At 45.9% G+C, this 25,622-nt stretch overlaps 1 protein-coding gene across 1 annotated transcript in view; it reads left to right on the top strand.

Moving 5' to 3' along the window:
* Positions 1-25,622, top strand: part of ATXN7 (ataxin 7) — a 182,939-nt gene that overhangs the window by 76,102 nt on the left and 81,215 nt on the right. The window contains exon 6 of the mRNA XM_073592174.1: positions 15,818-15,922. Coding sequence (XP_073448275.1) covers positions 15,818-15,922 — 105 coding nt within the window. The remainder of the gene's footprint in view (positions 1-15,817; positions 15,923-25,622) is intronic.

Genomic DNA, 25,622 nt, shown 5'->3' on the forward strand with positions numbered 1-25,622 from the left:
ACAGAAGTCATTTGCAAGTCCGCTGATATCGGCCTTTTTTATCAGCACAATCAGCCGATGCCGATTAAGTAAAAAACACCAAATATCGGCCGATATATCGGTAGACCTCTAGTCAAAATGATCACAAGAACGGTGAGCAAAAATCCCAGAACCACACAGGGGGACCTAGTGAATGACCTGCAGAGAGCTGGGACCAACATAACAAAGGCTACCATCAGTAACACACACGCTTCCAGGGACTCAGATCCTGCAGTACCAGACGTGTCCCCCTGCTTAAGCCAGTACATGTCCGGGCCCGTCTGAGATTTGCTAGAGAGCATTTGGATGATCCAGAAGAGGATTGGGAGAATGTCATATGGTCAGATGAAACCAAAGTAGAACTGTTTGGTAGAAACACAACTCGTCGTGTTTGGAGGAGAGAGAATGCTGAGTTGCAACCAAGGAAAACCATACCTAATGTGAAGCATGGGGGTGGCAACATCAAGCTTGGCTGTTTCTCTGCACAGGGAACAGGACGACTGATCCGTGTACATGAAAGAATGAATGGGGCCATGTATCGTGAGATTTTAAGTGCAAACCTCCTCCCATCAGCAAGGGCATGGAAGATGAAACGTGGCTGGGTCTTTCAGCATGACCATGATCCCAAACACACCACCCGGGCAACGAAGGAGGGGCTTCGTAAGAAGCATTTCAAGGTCCTGGAGTGGCCTAGCCAGTCTCCAGATCTCAACCCCATAGAAAACCTTTGGAGGGAGTTGAAAGTCCGTTTTGCCCAGCAACAGCCCCAAAACATCATTGCTCTAGAGGAGATCTGCATGGAGGAATGGGCCAACATACCAGCAACAGTGTGTGACAACCTTGTGAAGACTTACAGAAAACGTTTGACCTCTATCATTGCCAACAAAGGATCTATAACAAAGTATTGAGATGAACTTTTGATATTGACCAAATACTTATTTTCCATCATAATTTGCAAATAAATTATTTCAAAAATCAGACAGTGTGATTGTGATTTCCACATTTTGTCTCTCATAGTTGAGGTATACCTATGATGACAATTACAGGCCTCTCATCTTTTTTTTAAGTGGGAGAACTTGCACAATTGGTGGCCGACTAAATACTTTTTGCCCCACTGTAAATTAAAGAGGAGCTCCAGTCTCCTTGTCAGTTTTCTCCAAAAAACACCCCCGTTATTCTCTTTTTTTGCACACTATAAATAGGATACTGGTAAAGGTGTATTCCTTCTTCTTACTTACAATTATGATATTTCTCAAAGGCTCCTGGCAGACATGCAGTGGTCATTATAAGTGTGGGCATTTGAAGCCCGCTCCTACTTGCTTCCGGGACTCCGTGTAGCTGACTACCCAGCATGCACGTCCCAATCTTGCGCCTGCGCAGTAAAGAGACGGCGCACTGTTTACAGGTTGCCATAGCAAAGACAGCAGCGGCTGAAGTTCCCGCCCCATTGCTATGGCAACTTGTCAATCAAGACGGAATTCAAGTGCGGTTCAAAGACTCCTGGCATAGATGATGCAGACATCCCAGGAGTCCTAGTAAATGCCTAATGACGACATCGCCTAGGTGGCCAGGCACGAAAGTGCAGGATATATAAAGAAAAACAATGTATTTAGAAAAATAAAAAAATTGCCATTACGGACTGTGGGCTTTGTCTTTCAAGGAACTTGAAGAAATGGGAACTCCGCTTTAAACAAAACATTTATAAAAGAAAAAAAAAAACAATATTTAAATCCAAAGTTCATGGCTGAACATCGTGGTATAATCCTGAGGAATGAATCATGTGCATAAAAAGTCTCTCACAATTCTCAAGGTGAATGAGAAACTTGGTCTTTAAAGTCCAAATAACAAAGGATAAGGTTGGACTCCTATACTGTACAGCATATAAGTCAAACAGCATTTTAACCTCAACATGATCCACAACGGAAAGGTAAATGATTAGAGAATAAGCCCCATCCGGTATTGATGGAGAGGTTCCAACATCCGAAAGCAGGCTCCATAGTGTACAATAAACCACATCAGAAGTAAAAATGATCCATGGTGGTGGGCATAAAAAACAAACTGCACATAGTGTAACACTGTATGGTAGGTTTAATGTAGAAAAAGGGGGGTTTACACTTACAAAAATTCAGTACAAACATGCTAGTATCCTTCGGTGGTGAAGACAGTATGCAGTGACTCCACAAACGGGTGACACTTGTGGAGTCACTGCATACTGTCTACACCAGTGGTCATCAACCCTGTCCTCAGGGCCCACTAACAGGCCAAGTTTGCAAGATAACTGAAATACATCACATGTGATATAATTTGCTGCTCAGTGATTGCAGTATTCTAGTCTGCATCTCCCCAAGGTAATACATAAAACCTGGCATGTTAGTGGGCCCTGAGGGTTGATGACCACTGGTCTACACCACCGAAGGTTACTAGCATGTTTGTATTGAATTTTAAACCTTGAGGTGACAGTGTACAAGGACCCAAAGGACCTCACCGATTCCTGTGTTACCAGATAAGTGTGTCATCTGCAAGTGACCTACTTTCTCCAATTTTCAGTTTGGTCAGTAAGTGCTCGGGGCTATCTGAAGCTGAATGCAAGGAATTCTGAAGTTCTAGTTTTTAAGCTGTCATTTCTCGGCAAAAACACAGTGTGCACTTGTTAACCCATTGCTGTAGATGTACAGTATCGATACCCTTGACGTTGTGTTTGGGTGGTGCTAGCCACAAAATCATTGTTTCATGTTTGTGCTGTGACAGTGATATGCCAAGTAGTGAAGGAAGGATAAGGATATCGGTCTTAGAGCTTGCTTCCCAAAAAGAGGTGGCTCGTTTTTCTATCCTAATGGGTTCCTTTTAAACAACCCACCTTACCAATCGTTTTCACTATAGAATCTGTTTGGTTGTACATGGGCTATTGGCATTCAACTCTTTTTGATTTTATCCCTTAGAAACAGGCATTGGGTTCGCCAATGAAATGTCAAAAGAGGGGGCTGCCCAGGTGATAATGACCTCCCCCTTTTTTCACTGCACCAATGCTAACATTAAAAGTGCCAGCTTACCGTAGGGATTGAAACATCAAGCCCTATTAGCTCTGCTTCTACTATCCACTCTGCACTACTCCAAGAGAACTGAAATATATAAGCATTGAAGCCTCTCTAAGCCATGAATCCAATTCAGACCTACCTTGGAAGTTTAATTGCGATTAGTGGTATATAAAGCAGAGAAATGTATACAGAGCAGGCTTGAGACTGCATACTCCCAGTGACCCTGTAGGATGCTGTCTAGATTCTGGTTCCAGTAATCACCCAAAATTCATATTAAAGAAAAGCCAGTGATGAGAAGATCTACAAACATACTCCACTCTAAAATTTCTCTGGCTAAAAGTGAGCTGTCCACGCTCTAGACACACCAGAGCACATGTGTGGCTCTGTGGACATTGCACTATAAGAGATGAGCTCAGCACTGCTGTGACAGGGAGGGAGAGCGCATGTGTGGATCTACAGACAGTGCATCATGAGTGATGAGTTCAGCACTACTGGGACAGAGAACACATGCGTGGATCTGTGGATGTTGCACCACAAGTGCTGAGCTCAGCACTGCTGTGACTGGGAGGGAGAGCACATTTGTGGATCTGTGGACATTGCACTATAATGGATGAGCTCAGCACTGCTGTGACAGGGAGGGAGGGCACATTTGTGGATCTGTGGACATTGCACTATAATGGATGAGCTCAGCACTGCTGTGACGGGCAGGGAGAGCACATGTGTGGATCTGCAGACTGTGCGCCACAAGTGATGAGCTCAGCACTGCTGTGACAGGGATGGAGGGCTCATGTGTGGCTCTGTGGACATTGCACTATGATGGATGAGCTCAGCACTGCTGTGACGGGCAGGGAGAGCACATGTGTGGATCTGTGGACATTGCACTATGAAGGATGAGCTCAGCACTGCTGTGAGGGGGAGGGAGGGCTCGTGTGGATCTGTGGACATTGCACTATGATGGATGAGCTCAGCACTGCTGTAACGGGGTGGGAGAGCACATGTGTGGATCTGTGGACATTGCACTATGATGGATGAGCTCAGCACTGCTGTGACGGGGAGGGAGAGCGCATGTGTGGATCTGCAGACTGTGTGCCACAAGTGATGAGCTCAGCACTGCTGTGACAGGGATGGAGGGCTCATGTGTGGCTGTGTGGACATAGCACTATGATGGATGAGCTCAGCTGTGCTGTGAGGGGGAGGGAGGGCTCGTGTGGATCTGTGGACATTGCACTATGATGGATGAGCTCAGCACTGCTGTGACAGGGATGGAGGGCTCATGTGTGGCTGTGTGGACATTGCACTATGATGGATGAGCTCAGCTGTGCTGTGAGGGGGAGGGAGGGCTCGTGTGGATCTGTGGACATTGCACTATGATGGATGAGCTCAGCACTGCTGTGACAGGGATGGAGGGCTCATGTGTGGCTGTGTGGACATTGCACTATGATGGATGAGCTCAGCTGTGCTGTGAGGGGGAGGGAGGGCTCGTGTGGATCTGTGGACATTGCGCTATGATGGATGAGCTCAGCACTGCTGTGACGGGGAGGGAGAGCGCATGTGTGGATCTGTGGACATTGCACTATGATGGATGAGCTCAGCACTGCTGTGACGGGGAGGGAGAGCGCATGTGTGGATCTGTGGACATTGCACTATGATGGATGAGCTCAGCACTGCTGTGACGGGGAGGGAGAGCGCATGTGTGGATCTGTGGACATTGCACTATGATGGATGAGCTCAGCACTGCTGTGACGGGGAGGGAGAACACATGTGTGGATCTGTGGACATTGCACTATGATGGATGAGCTCCGCACTGCTGTGAGGGGGAGGGAGGGCTCGTGTGGATCTGTGGACATTGCACTATGATGAATGAGCTCAGCAATGCTGTGACGGGGAAGGAGAGCCCATGTGTGGATCTGTGGACATTGCACTACAAGTGCTGCTGTGATGGTGGCCCGGAAGAATGCATGGGCAGATTTGTGGACGAGCAATACGGCAGCTCCAAGTTTTTTTCTGTTCATAGGGGGCTCGCTTAACATACCCTCTGCCCTAGCTGGTATGCATGATGGCCGATCACTCAGAAAACTACTTTTTTTTTGGCCAGGCTTTTAGGAACTCGCCATTAGCCTATAGGTATGTTATTTAAAGATGCTCAGTTCGTCTACTTTGCTCCATTATTTGTAAACGATTGGGCCCCTTGATACAGTGCAATTTTTTTCAATAAAAAGTACTGTAATCATAACTAGCCCCTTAACTGTATTTATAGTTTGTGTAGGCTCATATTAAAGTTGTTTCTTCACAGCAGTTTTCATTAGTGATGCAAAAGATTTGAGCAGTGCCAACTGTAATGGTTGTGTGTAGGAGGGGCAGAAAATGGGATTCTGAATACGGGGACCATGCGACGATTGCTTTGTCTATAGACCCCTCGCAATCTCTGCTTGGATCACCAGCTTAAATATTGTCTGAGCAGATAAAACACTCATTCAGCTGCGATGGCTTGAGCTACATGCCAGCAGGTTGGAGCTATTGTTTGCCTCTTGAGCTTTCTGTTGACAACACAGTATTGGCCTTTGAAGGTTGTCCATGCTCACAGGGGACCTGTGCGTCTCCTGTCTATGGGAATGCCTAAATGTTCCCCTCCCCCATCCAGGGTGCAGAGAGAGAGAGAGAGAGAGAGAGAGTGTGTGAAAGTTGCAGCTGTTCTACATGTAGGTCAAAGTAGGCGTTCCCCCTAGACTCGGCTCAGTGTCTGCCTGTCACATTTCTCTTCTCTTACCTGATGCTGCAGCAGCAGCCCGCCGCCTGAGACAAACATCTAATCATTCTCGCAGAGCAGGGCCTGACCTATTCTCTAGCTCTGTGCAAACTAGAACTTTGCATTGCGTCCTGCTTTCCTGGTCCCCACCTCTTCTATCACTTCTTTCTGTATTAAATTGTAAGCTCTGTGAGTACAGCTAACATACCTAGTATGTGTTAGATATACCGTATTTATCAGCATATAACACGCACAGACATATAACATGCACATTCATTTTAATAGGGAAGTTTCAGGGGAAAAAATTAAATTTTAAATAGGGAACTTTGAAGCAAAATAAGGGTCCAGTGCCCATCTGCAGCCTCACCATTGCCATCAATGCAGCCTGATCAATGCCCATCTGCAGCCTCACCATTGCCATCAATGCAGCCTGATCAATGCCCATCTGCAGCCTCACCATTGCCATCAGTGCAGCCTGATCAATGCCCATCTGCAGCCTCACAAGTGCCATCAATGCAGCCTCATTAGTCCACATCAATGCAGCAGCCTCGCCATTGCCTTCAGTGCAGAAGCCTCGCCATTGCCTTCAGTGCAGCCTGATCGATGCCTATCTGCAGCATAGAGGGGACAGGGAGGGGGGCGGGGACGAGCGCAGACAGATTACATACAGTTAGAATCTCCTATGATAGACAGTACAGTCTAGGAGACGGGACTTCCTATTACAGAGGCCGCCAAGTAAACAGGAGATTCTGCTGTATGTAATCTGACGGCCCGCATCCCCTCCCTGTCCCCTCCGAGGCAGCTAAAGTTGAAGTACTGGCGTATAACACGCACACGCTATTTGCACCCGTTTTTCGTGGTGAAAAAGTGAATGTCACGAGCGATCGCGGGAACCCGACGGTCATCGCATCGGCTCCGGTCACACGCTGTGGGCCCCTAGTGCCAAAAGGAAAAGCAACGTAAAGTAACGTCTATTTGCCGAGCCAACCTGCCACAGTAAAACTGCGGCGGCTGGTCGGCAAGCGGTTAAAGTAGAACTATAGGCAAAATTTTTTTTCTTTTTTTGGTAGCATAAAGGCCCCTTATTAAACCCCCGTCAGTTTATTTTTTGCCATCTGTGTCCCATTTTGGAGATTTCGCCTTCACTTCCTGTCCCATAGCCAAACAGGGAGTGAGTAAATACTGGCAAATGAAGGGAATCCCTTAGGGGCCCCCTAGGTCACCATTGGAATATTTTTCTATCTCTTTTCTGGAGACGACCCAAACATTAGGATTTTCTTTTACGTTCACTTGCAATGATAATGGTAAACAGGACAAATAGAACCAGTCAATCCCCGCTAACGGGGGTGTTTCGTCACATATGGCGACCCATCACATTTGGCTACCCGCTGGACTGCTCATGTGCGACGCCGCCATATACATTCCAACACTGTGGCGATCTGCGCTTGAGCAGAATTTTGTGGCCACACCCCTGAGTCCAGGTTCAAGCCCCACCATCCAAGTGGACATAGAGTTAGAGCCCGTGAGGGGCCCTGTGGCAAAGTGTTGTCTTTCAACAGTGTTGGAAAGCATATGGCGGCATTGCGCATGCACACTCCAGCGGGTAGCCAAATATGATGGGTCGCCATATCTGACGAAACGGGCACAGACGGCAATAAAACTGACGTGTTCTAATCCCTCTCCACTCTCTCCAAAACTAAAATAAATGTTTTGCCTTTTACTTGTACTTTAACTGCTTGTATTTGGGGGGGAAAAAAAATAGATGTATTAGTCATTGTTGGGCGCAGGGTGACCAAGAAAAGAATGAACCCTGAGAATATGATTGGATTACTTAAAATGGGACAGTAATATTTATCCACAATATCTCCCAGGATATATGTAAAGACTATTCTTGGTTTGTTTGTTTCTGAACTCAACATGTATGTTGAGAGAGCTGATCACATTGGCCTCTAGAACTGGGTAGGAGCTGGGCAGTCTACTCATACTATAGGTTGTTGCCTACTAGGCTGGGGATGGGGGGAGATCACTGTTTGTATTGCTAATTGTAATTTGCTCCTGTGTTTATACTGTGTAAGGCTCAGTGACAACAAGTCTGACCTGTAGTGAAATCCTGATTAATCATAGAATGCCCAGGAGGGCACGGAGTCACATCGGCTTCTTGAAGGGGTTACTTAATTAGTTCATGTTAATTCTGTTTCTGGTCACAGGTGTAGGACTGGGGAAAAATTGATGTAAATCTTGAATCGAGTTGAGAGGTCAAATTGATTGCAAATTAAAAAAAAAAAATCTGCGATTTAAAAAAAAAAAAAATCTGCGATTTAAAAAAAAAAAAAAAAAGAGACTCGATTAACGATTCAAATTTTTTTTTTTGGACACCGCACTGGCCCTGAGGAGCTGTGGGCAGGAGTTTTTAGGTGAGGCTGCGGCTACGGCCTAGTTCGCGAGGCCGCATGCCGCGGCCTCGCCTAAAAACTCCTGCCTGCAGCTCCTCGGGGCCAGCGCGTTGTCCAAAAAAAAAAAATTTTGAATCGTGAATCGAGTCTTTTTTTTCTTTTTTTTTTTTTGGAGAAAATCGCCTAGCCCTAGTGTATTGTTAGAGTAATATGAGCAGGAGGGGACCTCCTCTTTAACTGTAAAGATTAGAGGTTGACCGATATGGGTTTTTCTCTGGCCGATGCTGATACCGATTTTTAGAAATTGGGGTGGCCGATGGCCAAGATATGATGCCGATTTTTGTGGCCGATATTTTAGGCCGATTTAAAAAAAAAAAAAAAAAAAAAAACCTCACCCACTACTCCCTGCTTGCTCCTGTCACTCTACCATACACTTGATGTCCTCAATACAGATGGCACTGGTTGGCTTAGGCAGGTGGCACTGGTTGGCTTAGGCAGGTGGCACTGGTTGGCTTAGGCAGGTGGCACTGGTTTGGAACTGGCAGGTGGCACTGGTTTGGAACTGGCAGGTGGCACTGGTTTGGAACTGGCAGGTGGCACTGGTTTGGAACTGGCAGGTGGCACTGGTTTGGAACTGGCAGGTGGCACTGGTTTGGCACTGGCAGGTGGCACTGGTTGGCACTGGCAGGTGGCACTGGTTGGCACTGGCAGGTGGCACTGGTTTGCAACTGACAGATGGCACTGGCAGGTGGCACTGGTTGACACGTGGCACTGGTTTGGAACTGACAGATGGCACTGGTTGGCCCTGGCAGGTGGCGCTGGCACGTGGCACTGATTGGCAGTGGTACTGGTTGGCACTGACAGGTGGCACTGGTTGGAGGTGGCACTGGTTGGCGGTGGCAGTGGCACTGGTTGGCGGTGGCACTGGTTGGTGGCATTGGCAGGTGGCACTAGTTTGGAACTGGCAGATGGCACTATTGGTACTGGCAGGTGGCACTAGTTTGGAACTGAAAGGTGGCACTGTTGGCACTGGCAGGTGGCACTGATTGGCTTGGCACTGGCAGATGGCACTGATTGGAGGTGGCACTGGCAGGCACTGATTGGCATTGGCAGGTGGCACTGATTGGCACTGGCAGGTGGTACTGACAGGTTTCACACTGAGCCGAGTGTAAACTGTGTGTGAAACTAACAGAGGAGCTGTCAAAATTGAGCTTCATGTCAGGGTGGACGGGACCCGGCCGGGGTGGGCGGGACCCAGCAGCCAATAATTGGGCTGCTTAAGAAAAGGGGTGGGGCCACATACACATAGCGGCCCGCCCAGATCCCATCCTATTGGCTGTGTTTGATAGCTGCTGGGTCCCACCCCGGCATCAGCCTTAATTCTGACAGATATTCTCTCTCTCTCTCTCTCTCTCTCTCTCTCTCTCTCTCACTCTCTCACTCTCTCACTCTCTCACTCTCTCACTCTCTCACTCTCTCACTCTCTCACTCTCTCACTCTCTCACTCTCTCACTCTCTCACTCTCTCACTCTCTCTCTCTCTCTCTCTCTCTCTCTCTCTCTCTCTCTCCTCTGCGTTACCTGTCAGTTTCACACACTCAGTGGCTCTGGCAAGCATCAAGCGCCGCGTGGAGAGGGGAGGAGGAACGGTCAGTGTTAAATATCGGCCTAATTTAGATAATAATCGGCCCATGCCGATTTATCAAAAATGGCCAAATATTGGCCGATATATCAGTCGACCTTTAATAAAGACTTGTAATTTTGGTTCTAATAAAGAGTCATTTTCTGTTTGACCCTCAAGACAGAGCCTTGTCTCGTACTTGGGGGGAGAATTATTCATATGGGTCTCTTGTTCGGCTGATCGGAGTGTTCGGTAGCTGCCTTTGTGTTTGGAAATGGAATGTCCTAAACGACTTTAACCCCTTTCATACTCGGGGTGTTGTTACATTAGTAAATTCAGCTTTAAAGTGGATGTAAACCCGAAATTTTTTTTTTTTTGATATCACACTGTAGAGTATAAGATTTCCTATCATTTGAGCCCAGTCTTGCCACAGAGTTAATCCATCTCTAAGCAATCCCCTTTTTTGTTCAGTGAGATAAATCTTGACAAACTGAGAAAAACTTTGTCCAATCCTCCCCTTGCTGTGAGTGACAGGTGATTTACATCTCGTGCACTAGCCTAAGACATGCATTATTTTTTAATTCCTCCCCCCACTCCTTTCTTCAGCAGCTCTACAAGGATTGGCTGTTCCACACCTCAGCATGATTTGGCATGCTGAAGTCATGTGGTTACTTTCCTGTCTTTTCACTGGATGTTAGAGATCATAGCAGAAGTTCAGTGTAAGAAATACACAGGAGAAAATGCATATTGACAAGGGGAGTGTAGAGGTGGGCGGGGACTCTACTGACATCAGGACTCCACCCACCGAGCTCCAGACAACAGACCCGCCCACAGAATCTGCAGTTTTTCGGGTCTCATAACAGACAGAGGGGAGACATTTGACAGTTAAAGATACATGCAGGAGGCATGTATATCCTTATAGATAACCCCTATGGCAGTAGTTTAGAAAGGATGACATTGGGTTTACATCCACTTTAAAGCTGAGCGCCAGGCGCAAAAAATTTTATTTTCCTCAACACCCACTAAAGGATATAAATCCACTCTGTGTGCAGCAAACAGCAGTTATGACATTGGCGAAGTAGCAGTGACATCATCACTGTGCTGCACAAAGTCTGTGCAGAGAGCAGAGCTGTGGGAGGGACCCAGCAGGCCACACCCAGTACAGGCAGCCTGTGGAAAACTACAGGAGGGGTGGAGACAAGACCAGTCACCCTGAGTAAGGAGAGGGAGCAGCAGGGACCGGTCTTTATTACAGGAAGCTCCTACATATAGTGTCACACTAGATTACTGCGCAAATCTGGAAGAAATACAGATTCAAGGATGAATTCATATGACTCCTTTTTTTAGTGCTGGTTCACACTAGTGCGATTTCTGATGCGTCTTCAGTCGCAGAGAATTGCATGGCAAGGGAAATCCCATTATATTCAATGGTGCCTTTTCTCATCAGTGCAACTCAGCATGGTGCGATTTTGGAAAAGGTTCCTGTGCTACTTTTAGTGCAGCTTGGCCCTATAGAGTATGCAAAAACACAGCCAAGTTGCAAGTCCTACAGCTTGCAGCCTGTACCTCTGTATGGGCTGTCTGTTTGAAAGCTGCAGGGCCTGGGAATGATCTAGGAGAGCGCTCATCAGCACCCTCACAGATCAAGCCATCTGTGACAGTGTTAGATGGGCCTTGTAATTCATTCATTCAGCAATTGCTTTAAATTAAAGTGATACTAAAGTCCCTTTTTTTTTTTTTTTTTTTTTTTTTTAGTTCTTTTTATTTTATTTTTTTTAAATAACAAACATGTCATACTTAACTGCCCCCCGCACCGCCCCCTTTCTCTCCTCATTGGCTCACTGACTTTGACAGGGAGCCAATGGCACCGTGCTGCTGTCTCAGCCAATGAGGAGGGGAGTCTCGGACAGCTGACACTCGTGCAACATTACTGGATCTAGATGGGGCGGGGGGGGGGGGGCTACGGCACGCATAAAGCTTTTTATCTTAATGTATAGAATGCATTAAAGTGGATGTAAACCCTCACATATACCCAGTGAAGTGAACAGCCTCAGATGATACACACAGATGACACAAATCTCCCTACTTAAGTTTTACTTGTATATCTGCTGTCTGTGGCTTTATATATTCTTTAGAAAGTTCACAACCTGTTTTCTCTACCTGTTCAGCCCTGAGTGTGAAGCCTGGGCATACAGCCAAGACCGCTGATTGGAGGAAGGGCACACACCCCCACTCCTCATAGGCAGAGACTCTCAGAGCTGTTCTGTGAATAGTTTGCTGTCTGCTAATCTATTTATAGCAACCTCCCCTAAACAAAATTCAGCCTAGTTTTATCACCTGTCTGAGAACTTGTCAGAAGTTATCAGGCTGATAACAGAACAGTGGAGCAGGAGAAAGACAGGGGACTTAGTGCTTTGAAGAGAGATAAGAAAACACTGTAGATATATGTGCCCAGCTCAAATTTGATGAATTGAATTTACATCCACTTGATATAAAACCTTCTGCCTTTTACAATCACTTTAATGATGTGGCTGTATCGGTGTGGGGAGAGAAACCCCCAACCTGCTGTCATGTTGGAGGGGGTTTGCTGTTGCATATTACACCCTATGCATGCTCCAAAAGTTGAACTTTTAAAGAATATGTAAACCCAACATTTCATATTCCTGATATGTGCCTGCTGTACCTTATACTTGTATGAGGATGTGTCCTGTTCTCTTTGTATTGCTTCCTTTCTGTGAAATCCCTGGTGTTCTGGCATGTCCCTCTGCTTTCCTATTAAAAACTGACCACACTAAGCATGAGAGCACAGCATGGTAATTTCTCTAGTTGTGCTAAGAACTCAGCCTGCTCTCCTCCAATGATCAGACTTGTCCTAACACACTCTCCCCTCCCCTAATGCATGGGAAGACCGGTGTACTGTTTCTCCTTCCCCCAGCTCTTATGCAGCTGAGTACAGAGGGAATGTGATCAATTCAATCAGTTTTCAATCCCCAAAATAACTAAACAATGATGCGTATTAACAGCTGGTTGTAATGAGAACTTTCTGAGAGTGTGTTCTGTTGATCCTGTTGGTTTTTTTGATCACATTCTGGTTGAATTTGGAAAATTGTCTGCAAATTGTCCCGTGTATGGCAAGGATTAAAGCTTTTGTTGTACATGGACCCCAGCAGCTGCATCCTATGTGAAGGTAATAGAGCAGTCTCCGCTCCCGCCACATCTGGAATTTCTTTAGGAATTCAGTGATTTCAGCGTTGCTCTATAAATAGGAAATTCTTCTGTCCAGTCGTCTGTCATTAACTCCACACCGTACTTCTTTTTTTTTTTTTTTTTTTGCTTTCACAAGAACAATCTGTTATAGTATAGATGCTCCGGATTTATCACACGGTGGCATGGTCCTAGTATCTCTGGAACCTCCAATCTGTTTGAGAAGTCACTGTTGACTTTGTCAGAGGTGATGATCATAGTTGCTGACAGCGTAAGTAAATATTGACTGCGTGGCTAATGCAGTTACTTGGTGACCCGGCCATGCTGTGCTTAGCAGCTCACAACTTGAAGCCAGGAAAAAAGACAAAATCCTTAATCAGTGTTGTCTGTACAGCACGCCTCCCGCATTGTACAAGTGGCTTTTAGTAAGCCTGACCTGTTTGTATTTATTTATTTCGGTAATGATGTTCCATTCATGGCAGGTTTGTATCGGCCTGTAGAGTAGAACAATTTACATCTAATTAGGCAGGCCATAGACCAGGGATATGCAATTAGCGGACCTCCCAGCTGTTGCAGAACTACAAGTCCCATGAGGCCTAGCAAGACTCTGACAGCCACAAGCATGACACTCAGAGGCATGATGGGACTTGTAGTTTTGCAACAGCTTTAGGTCCGCTAATTGCATATTCCTGCCATAGACCATCCACGGGTTGCAGGAAAGAAATTTGCACAATTCCTCCATTAACACAGACAGTGGTGCCAGGGGAATCCCTCCTGCTGAGACGTTGTGTTCTCCCAGCGGGGGGGGGTTGGGGGCTGCCCTACTGGGAGAAGACAGTGGTTATTGCTTGCGGCTATAGCAGCTAGCAAGTATATCCGGCAGACTGGTTGTGTACCCAAGTTGATCGATCAGCTTGGTACTTTCAGCCTGCCCATACATTCGAACAGTCTATGGCCGGCCTTAGAGAGTAAAGCTGGCCATAGATGGATTGAAATTCATCAGGGGCCAGCTGAATTTCAGTCTATCTGTGGCTGTTCCTGTTCACAAGAAGTCAATCGATATCTAATGAAGTGGTTGTTGGAGAGTTTTGCTTCGATCAGCGCATGCAGCCAATTGGCTGCAACACTGATCAGTGTATTCTGATGTGAGAATACAGTGACACAGCAGGGAGGATTCCCTCATCCACCTCAAATGTGTGAATGGGGGACTTGGGTTAGTTCTTTTTCTTTCTTCTTCTTCCTCCTCCTCCTCCCCCTGGCTAAGCAAAAAAAAAAAGAAAACTGAGCCATTATATGACCAGCGTTAGTGTGCTTCCCCCTTTTCCCCAGGATTAGAACCTCTGGACGGTTTGTCGGTTTCTCCATCAGGGAGAATTCCACACCCTTCCGGTCCCTATAGACACAACAGAAAGTAAATGGAAATGCCCCCAAAAATAAAAAAAAACTCCTGGAATTTGGATAACTTTACACACTGATGTTGGCCATACATTATACAATTTTCTTGTTCAATTTCCTTTAGATTTACCTTCAACTATGTAGTGGAAGGAGGACCCCCCACGCTCACTGAAGCTTCCCTTCAACTATGGATGCAGCATCAGTCCCCTGCCGACTCGAAGACTGAGAACCGAGCGAGCAAACACCACCGATCACTCGGTTCTCACAACTCCCTGAGCAGAGAGCTGCTGACTGTTAGTCACCTGCTCTCTGCTCTGGACCCCCCACGCTCACTGAAACGCTGGGCTGTGGAGGGGGCGGGAGCGACCGGCTCAGATTCTCAGCGACTCACTGAGAGGCTGACCCGGGTGACAGTCCAGGCATATGGACTGGCTCTGTGACATCAGCTGACAGTGGAATTCAGCCCGCTGTCTGCTGAAAACGGGTCGCAGAACGAACTGCACTCCTGTGATCCACAGGAGAAGTATGGCCAAACAAGCTTTGGCTGTACTTCTCCTTTAACCCCTTGGAGCTGGTGTGTGCCGGCCCCTTAATGGGGCTTTACATGCCGGGAGGCTGGACTTAAGTTCATGTGACCGCCAGCAATCGGGCATTTTCCATCAGGCGCCAGTAGCTGTGCCAGGGACGTGTGCTCTTGGCACACCGCTGTTTGCATTAATGCACGCAAATATGCGGCCACTCGGCGCCAAGGCCCGGCCGCCGAGAGGAGTTATTTAGTACTACTGAAGTTGCTCCGGCTTTAGAAAAGTTTCCAGTACTACTTTGAAGCCACTTCTATCTGACTTGTGCCCATAGACTTTAATGGAAGTCGCCTCCAAGTCGGATCCTCCTCATCAGTATTGATGTGATTTGGAGCCAACATTACAGAAAGATTACCCAGGCATTTCCTGCGGTGTAGCCCTTTCCTCGCTTCCAAGACGCATCGATGTAGTACTAAAGTTGGCAGCCAATTGGCAGGAAGCGCCTGGCAAAGTTGCACCGTAAGTCACGCGACTTGCTGGTCGCAGTAGTGTGACCCGAGCCTTACAGTATATTTATTTTATCATTTTGATTCTCTTAGATTCCCATTTCTGACTGTCTTTAAAGCCAGGATATTTTGACATGGTGCCAACGATGAATAATATGTCTGATGAAAGTACATTTCACCTTGAGATTATTTGACTGCTGTTTTTTATTTGAGGTCATTTTTAACCATGAAAGATCACAAATGACATTCCTTTTTTTTCCTTTACATTTTCAAGCTGCTGCAGATTGGCAGTTGATGATCAGAGTGTTTTTTTTTAATTTTTGTTTAGCAATAATAATTTACTATCTTAGCATTCATAACGCTTCTTTTATTTTCACAGACATGCCGATATTTGGACTGTGCCCGGCCTACGATGAGTTTTATCTAGTTGTGTGTAGCCAATGTAATCAGGTCATAAAGCCGCAAGCATTTCAATCACATTATGGTAAGTGATTAACTATGACTTAATAACGTTGTTAAATCAGGATTAAAGATGGCACATTTTGTTCATCCCTTTTAATGTTTTGTAAAGTGCCTGTCATTGACAGCCCAAAATGAAAATATTAACACAAATTTTTGGTTTTCCGTCAAGTCTTCAGATTACCCGGTTATGTTTGATCTGGTTGTTGATTCAAAAGGAAAGGGGGCCTTCCAGCATTTAAAGGGAACTTGTAGACAATGTGTATATTTTTATTATGGTCAGAACTAGAGCTGAACCTCCCCCCAAGTAAATTTCAAATTGAATATATTTCAAATTTCTATCCTGTCAGCTGGTGGCGCTCTTGTCTTCTTTTCACATTTTCCAGTTCCTTCTTTCCTCCTGTTGTAATAAGTTTGTTATTACCCAGCTAGCTGCAGCCGCTGACACTATTCACTCTAATGATGGGTCGCCAGCGGCCTCAGATATTTGCGGCTCTCCACACAGCCAGCGATTACCGCTGGAGAGCCGCAAATAGCTCAGGCCACTGGTGGCCTGTCATTGGAGTGAGCAGGTGCACCTAGCTGCTATAATCCACAGCTGTAAAGAAAAGATTCCTGCCACTACAATTCACGTCAGCTTTAATCGCTGGTTTGAATTTTGCCTAATTGGCATAAACAAGGCAATAGGTCATCCAGCATCAGTTTATAGTTGCACTGCTTCCTATAAACTAGTGAATTAAGTATACTCCCCTCTATGTTGCAGTATTGGTGTGGTGCTGCAGCTGTCTCCCATTGACCGATCGCTCTCGGCCCGCTCTGCTTCCCCAGCACTTACTGGAATTACTGGGAGAGAGGTGGGTGCAGCTGAGAGGTGGAGCCAACTGAAAGGCAGCTGGGTGGATGCCACCAATATTGTCGGGATTCTTCTGGTCCTGGAGCGGGTCTGCTGCATAAGCTGACATGGGGCAGTAGCCTGCTATAAGCTAAATCTTGGTCACAAAAGAACAAGTGACAGTGACTATGAAAAGCCCCCTCCTTTAGCACTTCCTACTCTCCTCTGCTGCACTCCCCTGCCGCTCCTTTCGCCAGTACAGAGTATTTTAATCTGATGTCGCTGGCCATACACATACAGTATCGCACAAAAGTGAGTACACCCCTCTCACATTTTTGTAAATATTCTATCATATCTTTTCATGTGACAACACTGATGAAATGACACTTTGCTACAATGTAAAGTAGTGAGTGTACAGCTTGTATAACAGTGTAAATTTTCTGTCCCCTCAAAATAACTCAACACACAGCCATTAATGTCTAAACCGCTGGCAACAAAAGTGAGTACACCCCTAAGTGAAAATGTCCCAATTAGCCATTTTCCCTTTCCGGTGTCATGTGGCTCGTTAGTCTTTCAACGGTTAAAGGAGGAGCAGGTGTGTTAAATTTGGTGTTATTGCTCCAACTCTCTCATACTGGTCACTGGAAGTTCAACATGTCACCTCATGGCAACAAAGTCTCTGAGGATCTGAAAAAAAGAATTGTTGCTCTACATAAAGATGGCTTAGGCTAGAAGAAGATTGCTAAGACCCTGAAACTGAGCTGCAGCACGGTGGCCAAGACCATACAGCGGTTTACCGGACAGGTTCCACTCAGAACAGGCCTCACCATGGTCGGCTAGGGTAGTTGAGTGCACGTGCTCATCGTCATATCCAGAGGTTGTCTTTGGGAAATAGACATATGAGTGCTGCCAGCATTGCTGTAGAGGTTGAAGGGGTGGGGGGGTCAGCCTGTCAGTATTCGGACCATACGCCGCACACTGCATCAAATTGGTCTGCATGGCTGTTGTCCCAGAAGGAAGCCTCTAAGGACATGGAGTACTGGAACCATATCCTATGGTCTAATGAGACCAAGATGAACTTATTTGGTTGAGATGGTGTCAAGAGTGTGTGGCTGCAACCAGGTGAGGACTACAAAGACAAATATGTCTTGCCTACAGTCAAGCATGGTGGTGGGAGTGTCATGGTCTGAGGCTGCATGAGTGCTGCCGGCACTGGGGAGCTACAGTTCATTGAGGGAACCATGAATGCCAACATGTACTGTGACATACTGAAGCAGAGCATGATCCCCTCCCTTCGGAGACTGGGCTGCGGGGCAGTATTCCAACATAAGGACCCCAAACACACCTCCAAAATGACCACTGCCTTGCCTAAAAAGCTGAGAGTAAAGGCGATGGACTGGCCAAGCATGTCTCCAGACCTAAACCCTATTGCGCATCTGTGGGGCATCCTCAAACAGAAGGTGGAGGAGCGCAAGGTCTCTAACATCCACCAGCTCCGTGATGTCGTCATGGAGAAGTGGAAGAGGACACCAATGTCAACCTGTGAAGCTCTGGTGAACTCCATGCCCAAGAGGGTTAAGGTAGTGCTGGAAAATAATGGTGGCCACACAAAATATTGACACTTTAGGCCCAATTTGGACATTTTTACTTAGGGGTGTACTCACTTTTGTTGCCAGTGGTTTAGATATTAATGGCTGAGTTATTTTGAGGGGACAGCATATTTACACTGTTATACAAGCTGTACACTCACTACTTTACATTGTAGCAAAGTGTCATTTCTTTAGTGTTGTCACATGAAATAATGTATAAAAGTTGGTTGTGTATGTACACTATATTGCCAAAAGTATTGGGACGCCTGCCTTTACACACTCATACACTTTAATGCATTCCCAGTGTTAGTCCGTAGGGTTCATTATTGAGTTGGCCCACCCTTTGCAGCTATAACAGCTCCAACTCTTCTGGGAAGGCTGTCCACAAGGTTTAGGAGTGTGTCTATCGGAATGTTTGACCATTTTTCCAGAAGCACATTTGTGAGGTCAGGCCCTGATGTGGACGAGAAGGTCTGGCTTGTAGTCTCTGCTCTAATTCATCCCAAAGGTGTTCTATCAGGTTAAGGTCAGGACTCTGTGCAGGCCAGTCAAGTCCCTCCACCACAAACTCGCTCATCCATGCTATATTGCCAAAAGTATTCAGCCACCCCTCCAAATCATTTGGTGGAGGGCTTGTGAAGGGAACTCTTAAGACGTCGGCATACTAAGACATTTTGGAAAATTTAATGCTCACAACTTTGTTGGAACAGTTTGGGGATGGCCCCTTCCTGTTCCAACATGAGTCTGCACCAGTGCACAAAGCAAGGTCCATAAAGACATGGATGAGCTAGTTTGGGGGGGGAGGAACTTGCCTGGCCTGCACAGAATCCTGACCTCAACCCTATAGAACACCTTAGGGATGAATTAGAGTGGAGACTGCGAGCCAGGCCTTCTCATCCACATCAGTGCCTGACCTCACAAATGCACTTCTGGAAGAATGGTCAAACATTCCCATAGACACACTTCTAAACCTTGTGGACGGCCTTCCCAGAAGAGTTGAAGCTGTTATAGCTGCAAAGGTTGGGCCAACTCAATATTGAACTCTACGGACTAAGACTGGGATGCCAATAAAGTTCATGTGTGTGTAAAGGCAGGCGTCCCAATACTTTTAGTAAAATAGTGTATAAACTTATACACAGTTTGGGACTTTAAAGAGAAGTCCAGCCTGGGCTCGTTTGGCTGGACTTCTCTGGGTCACAGGAGTGCAATTCGTTTTCCACTCCTGTGACTCGTTTTCAGTCCACTCTCTGCTGACGTCACTGGAATCAGTCCAGGCACCGCATCATCCTGACCAGGTGCCTGGACTGACACCCACAGCTCAGCACTCCAGTGATCGCGGTGGGGCAGAGCGGAGAGCTGCTAAATGAAAGGCAGCAGCTCTTCAGGGAGCTGAGAGAACCCGAGCCATCTTCGATCGCTTGGTTCTCAGATGCTGCATCTGTCCCCCGCCACCTCTGCGCTGTCGGTCTGATGCGGCATCCACCTAGGTAGGTAGGTGGTATGATGGATTAAAAAAAACCCATACTTCTCTTTTTAAATGAAATGGGCATGAGGAAAACCGATATATGGAGATGTAAACTGAACAGTATATATCCGTATTCCATTTGTTTTTCATGACGGCACGAATGATATGTCCGTATAAAAGGTGTAGGAAGGCTAAATATTTAGGTTCTTGAAAAAGAAACAATTGTGACAGGTTCTCTTTAAAAAAAATGCCTGAATATGCAGGTGAAACCCGTGCTTTATATGTGATTGAATTTACTAAGAGGGATTTGTGATCTATTTTGCCAGTCCTGTGATCCAGGCATCCCTTTACCACATAGCCAAGCAGGTGACACCAATATTAGGTTCAGCTTTGTAGTTTCCCATTACAAGTCAGCATTCCCAGCCTGCTCACTGGACAATAAATTGGCATCATGACCTCTGTCAAATGACCAGTAAAGAGATAAGAACCCTGGCTGTGTAGTGTGGTAGTAGTGTGTACATCAGAATGAATGTCATGGATGACAGTGTAAGGGTGACATAATATTTGGCAATGGCTGGAAATGTATTGCTGAATGCGGTTGTGAGATGTTGGCAGATTCTTCTGTTGACATGTTGTCTGGTTACCCATATGTACGTTGCAGGCTTTACAATGTGCCATGTGGTACCATCCATCTTGAATGTGAACTGTCTGTGCGTTTTCTGTTTCAAGAAAAGGCACCTGTCTAGTATTGGGTCCATTTTAAATAAATGAGCTACCCAAAAGCCGAGCTCCATTGGAAAATATTTTTTGATGACGTGTGCTGGGTCCAGCTTAGTTACCTCTAATTCTTGGTATACTACATCCAGAGGGATGCTGGAGAAGCTACAAATCTTTGTTGTATTATGCTGCATTCCACGATCGACTTTGATCTTCTGGCTCAGCAGTTGTGAGTCCCCCCACCCTCTTAGAGCAATTATGGGGGGTTCACTCTCTCTTCAACTCCTCCATTCAGAAAACATTGCATATTCTTTTCACTGAGGCTTTCTTTGAATGGACGAGGGGAGGGTCTGATGAATGTCCGGTTCTCATCTTGTCCATGCAGAGAAAGTCTCCTCTTCAGTGAAAAGAAAACCGTCCAAATCATTAGCAAGATCTCATCTGGAATATGCAGTTCAGTTTTGGGCACCAGTTCACAAAAAGGATATCGGGGAACTGGAGAAAGTGCAGAGAAGGGCAACCAAACTGATAAGAGGCATGGAGGAGCTCAGCTATGAAGAAAGATTAGAGGGACTGAATTTATTCTTTCTGGAGAAGAGGAGATTAAAGCGGAGTTCCACCCAAAAGTGGAACTGAACTTCCGCTCATTTGTCTCCTCTCTCCTCTCCCCCTCCGGGGACACAATTGTCACTTTTCGGGGGGAGGGGGGACAGGATATCTGTCTTTGACAGGTATCCTGTTCCCACTTCCGGGAGTCTGCGCCGCTGCTCACGATGTCACTGTGGGGCTCCCTCCTCCTCCCTCTGTCATCGTAAGGCTACACTGCTGGTTTCCCTTATCCGCAATGGTGGCGGCAGCACCCGACAGCTGATGGAAACATCAGCTGCGGTGCCGTCATCGCTGTACTCCAGTAAGTATCGTGTTATTAAAAGCCAGCAGCTGCAGTATGTGTAGCTGCTGGCTTTTAATTTTTTTTTTTTTTTTTTTTTGGGTGGACCTCCACTTTTTGGGGGGATATGATCACCATGTATAAATACATAAGTAGTCCATATAGTGAACTTGGTGTTTTGAGTTATTTACTTTAAAAGGTCATCACCGAGGGCAAGGGGGCACTCTTTATGTCTGGAGGAGAGGAGATTTAATTTCCAAATATGGAAAGGTTTCTTCACAGTAAGAGCTGTGAAAATTTGGAATAGACTTCCCCAAGAGCTGGTTCTGGCCAGCTCAGTGGATTGGCTTAAAAAAGGCCTGGATTCTTTCCTAAATATACATAATATAACTGGATAGTAACATTTATAGGTAAAGTTGATCCAGGGAAAATTCAATTGCCTCTCGGGGGATCAGGAAGGATTTTTTTTTCCCTGCTGGAGCAAATTTGATCATGCTTTGCTGGTGTTTTTGACCTTCCTCTGGATACACTGTGGGTATAGGAGTGTGTAATGGATTGTATGATTCCCCCCCCTTTATTAGTTGAACTAGGTGGACTTGTGTCTTTTTTCAACCAGACTTAAAGTGGGAGTAAACTCCCAGGCATGACTTCTACCTAATGGGTACAGTAAATATCTCCTAAACATGCACCGTTTAGGAGATATTTACTTTTGTTACAGCTGGTGATGTCACCGTGCTGTTCCTCTGCGTGCGGGAGTGATGTCATCATAGCTCCAGCCACTCACACGGCTGGAGTCTGTGAACCCGGAAGGAAGATCAGGTGAAGATAGAATCGCCTTTAGCGGTGACAGTGTGCCACTGGAGGGCTTCGTTCTAAGGTAAATTTCACATAATGTACTAGTATGCGATGCATGCTAGCACAATATGGCTTTACCTTGCAGGATATTAAAAAAAGAAAGCGTTTTACTACCGCTTTAACTATGTAATACAATACTTTTTCTGAATGAAGGAGTTGGAAGAGAGAGCGTTTTTTTTTCTTTTTTTTTCTTTTCCCTTTAGCGCCGGTTCACACTGGGGCGACTTGTCAGGCGACCTAGTCGCCTGACAAGTCGCCTCCCGTTCTGTGCTATGGAACCGTTCTAATCGGAGCGACGCAAGTCGCTCCGACTTAGAAAAAGGTTCCTGTATTACTTTGGGGGCGACTTGGGGCGACTTGCATAGACTTCTATGCAGAAGTCGTCTCGCAAGTCGCCCCGGCAGTCGTTTGCAGGTCGCCTCGCTGAGGCGACCTGCAAGTCGTGCCGCCCATGTGTGAACCGAGCCTAACCCTCCCTCCCAATAATTGCTGTAGGAGCAGGGAAACCTACAACAACTAAGCCAGAAGATCAAAGCTGACACCAGAATGTAGCATAATACAATGAAGATTTTTAGCATCTTCAGCAAACCCTCTGGACATGGACATAGTATGCCAAGAATTGGAGGTACAATGGATGGTAACGTGCATCAGTGGAGCCTTAGCTGTTTAGAGCCTATAGGGGCCGTGTGGCATGAACTATTCCAATTGTGAATGTGAGGTCCTGCTGAATCTTGGCATTGACAGGCCTAAATCTGTTTTATCCACCCAAAGTGTTGCCCGTCCAGATGCTTTTTCCTTGATGACAAATCCCCTTTACAGAAGCTCAGGTCTCAGACTTGAATGTGAATTGTTTACATCGTGTAGTAGAGACGTTACTTTGCACTACGGCCTCATTGTTGTGATACAGATAACCATCCCAGGCCTGCAGAGGCTTCCAGCATTCGATTGTGAACATGTGCTTGGAGATAAGAAGGTATTTCTGTAATAGCTGCATATTTCTTCTCGCAGGATGACGATCACTTTGTTTGCTGTACTTGTTACAATCGCCTGTTCATAACATCAATCAGATTCTATATTTTTACAAATATGCTATCCATTATCTCACTGTGCTGTGAATGAATAAAAAACTGCAAATCAACATGCAGCACAATAGTATTATTATCTCTGCAGCCGCCTTATTAATTTAATCCTGATAAAATGAGAACTCTTTACAGTTCATAGATTTCAGAGGTTCTGGGTATCAAAATCCCTCTAAATTATAAGTGCCAAACCGTTCCAACCAAGAAATGAAAAGTAGTGAAATTGGTGTCAAAGAAAATCTCACGTTCAGATCTCTCTTCAAAAATCACCCAGAGCGATCCGCCGAACCCCCTTTGTGCCAATAACTCACCAGATACATTTGCCTCACATAAAATGCTCGGCATATAACACTTGGGTACAATACTAATCCTGATATCTCAGCTGGTTTCTAGATGTTCCAAATGCTTCCAATACTTTCCATTCATAAGTTCCTCAGATATAAAAAAAAGCTCCCATAGTGCATTACCATAGTAAATTACTGTATTTATTGGCGTATAACACTCACTTTTTCACCATGAAAATCGGGTGCAAATAGCGTGTGCGTGTTATACGCCAATACTTCAATTTTAGCTGCCTCGGAGGGTGACAGGGAGGGGGGCGGGACGAGTGCCATCAGATTACATACAGTGAGAATCTCCTGTTTACTTGGCAGCCTCTGTAATAGGAAGTCCCATCTCCTGGGCCGCCATTGGACCACTGTTCTGTCTATCATAGGAGATTCTCACTGTATGTAATCTGTCGGCGCTCGTCCCGTCCCCTCCCTGTCCCCTCAAGGCTGCAGATGGGCATCGATCAGGCTGCATTGATGGCAGTGGTGAGGCTGCTGCATTGATGGCATTGGTGAGGCTGCTGCATTGATGGCAGTGGCGAGGCTGCTGCATTGATGGCAGTGGCGAGGCTGCTGCATTGATGGCAGTGGCGAGGCTGCTGCATTGATGGCAGTGGCGAGGCTGCTGCATTGATGGCAGTGGCGAGGCTGCTGCATTGATGGCAGTGGCGAGGCTGCAGATGGGCATTGACTCTTATTTTGCTTCAAAGTTCCTTATTAAAAATTGAAGTTTTTTTCCTGAAACTTCCCTCTTAAAATGAATGTGCGTGTTATACGCCGATAAATACGGTAATAAAATGTATTAATCATAAAAAAAGCTATTTACAAACGAATAAAACAAAGCCATGACAGATTCTAAGATCACGCAAAACTGTAAATCAATCGACCCTATATCTCCCTACATCTCCCCATTGGCCGGTATATCGGCATCTCACCCGACTGCTCAAGACACTCCGGACTGCAGATCACGGCCAGGATGGTGCGTGAAGTCACCAGCGATCACCGCGTGGCTGTGTCCTGACGCAGTGTTTTATCCAATGACTTCTTCAAAGGGGCAATTTTGATATTTGAGGAAATTATGAATGGAAAATATTGGAAGCACTTGTAACATCCAGGAACCAGATGAGATATCAGGATTAGTGTTGTACCCAAGTGTCATATACCGAGCATTTGATGTGAGGCAATTGTATCTGGATGGTTTTTCACACAAAGGGGGTTCGGTGGAGCGCTCTGGGTGATTTTTGAAGAGCGAGATCTGCACGTTGGATTTTCTGTGACAACAGTTTCACTACTTTTCATTTCTCTGTTGAAGCTGTTTGGCACTTATAATTTAAAGGAATTTTGATACCCAGCTCCTCCAAAATCTATGAACTTTAAAGATTTCTCTTTTTTTACAACTGTGCCTGTAGTTGCTTTGACATTGCATGGCACGTTCTGGAGGTGGATTGTTTGAGAACACAAACAAAACTTCAGATTTTAGCTGGTCCAATCAGAAAGTGATTGTATTTCTGTGTGGTACACCTGACCAAATGCTCACTGATCTCAGAAGGATTTAATTGGCTGTAATTGCCCAATTGCTAGTACAGTAAGTCCCCCTCCATACAAACCTTTGAGTTGCGAACTGTCAAAGATGCAAACGTGTTTGCACAGTTTGTTTTCATTCATGGACTGAATAAAAAAAACTGACAGATCGCCATACCAACACGAGCAATGTTGGTGCAGCAATCTCCCCAGTTGTGTTATTGTATTCTGACAGGGGCACTTCCCCCCCGCCAGAACACACTGATCAGTGATCTTTGGTGGACTTATGAACAAGCTCCATGAACGGAACTCATTTGTAAGTAGGGGACTTGCTGTATCCTGCTGAGTAGTGCATCAAGTTCTTCAAAACGATTTGTGCTGTTTGTCTGTCCCCTAGCTGCCATCTTTCTGTCTGTGGGTAATTTTGGTTCATTTCAGTACATACAAGG

The sequence above is a fragment of the Aquarana catesbeiana genome, linkage group LG07 (genome assembly GCF_042186555.1).
Source record: "Aquarana catesbeiana isolate 2022-GZ linkage group LG07, ASM4218655v1, whole genome shotgun sequence".
NCBI lineage: Eukaryota > Metazoa > Chordata > Amphibia > Anura > Ranidae > Aquarana > Aquarana catesbeiana.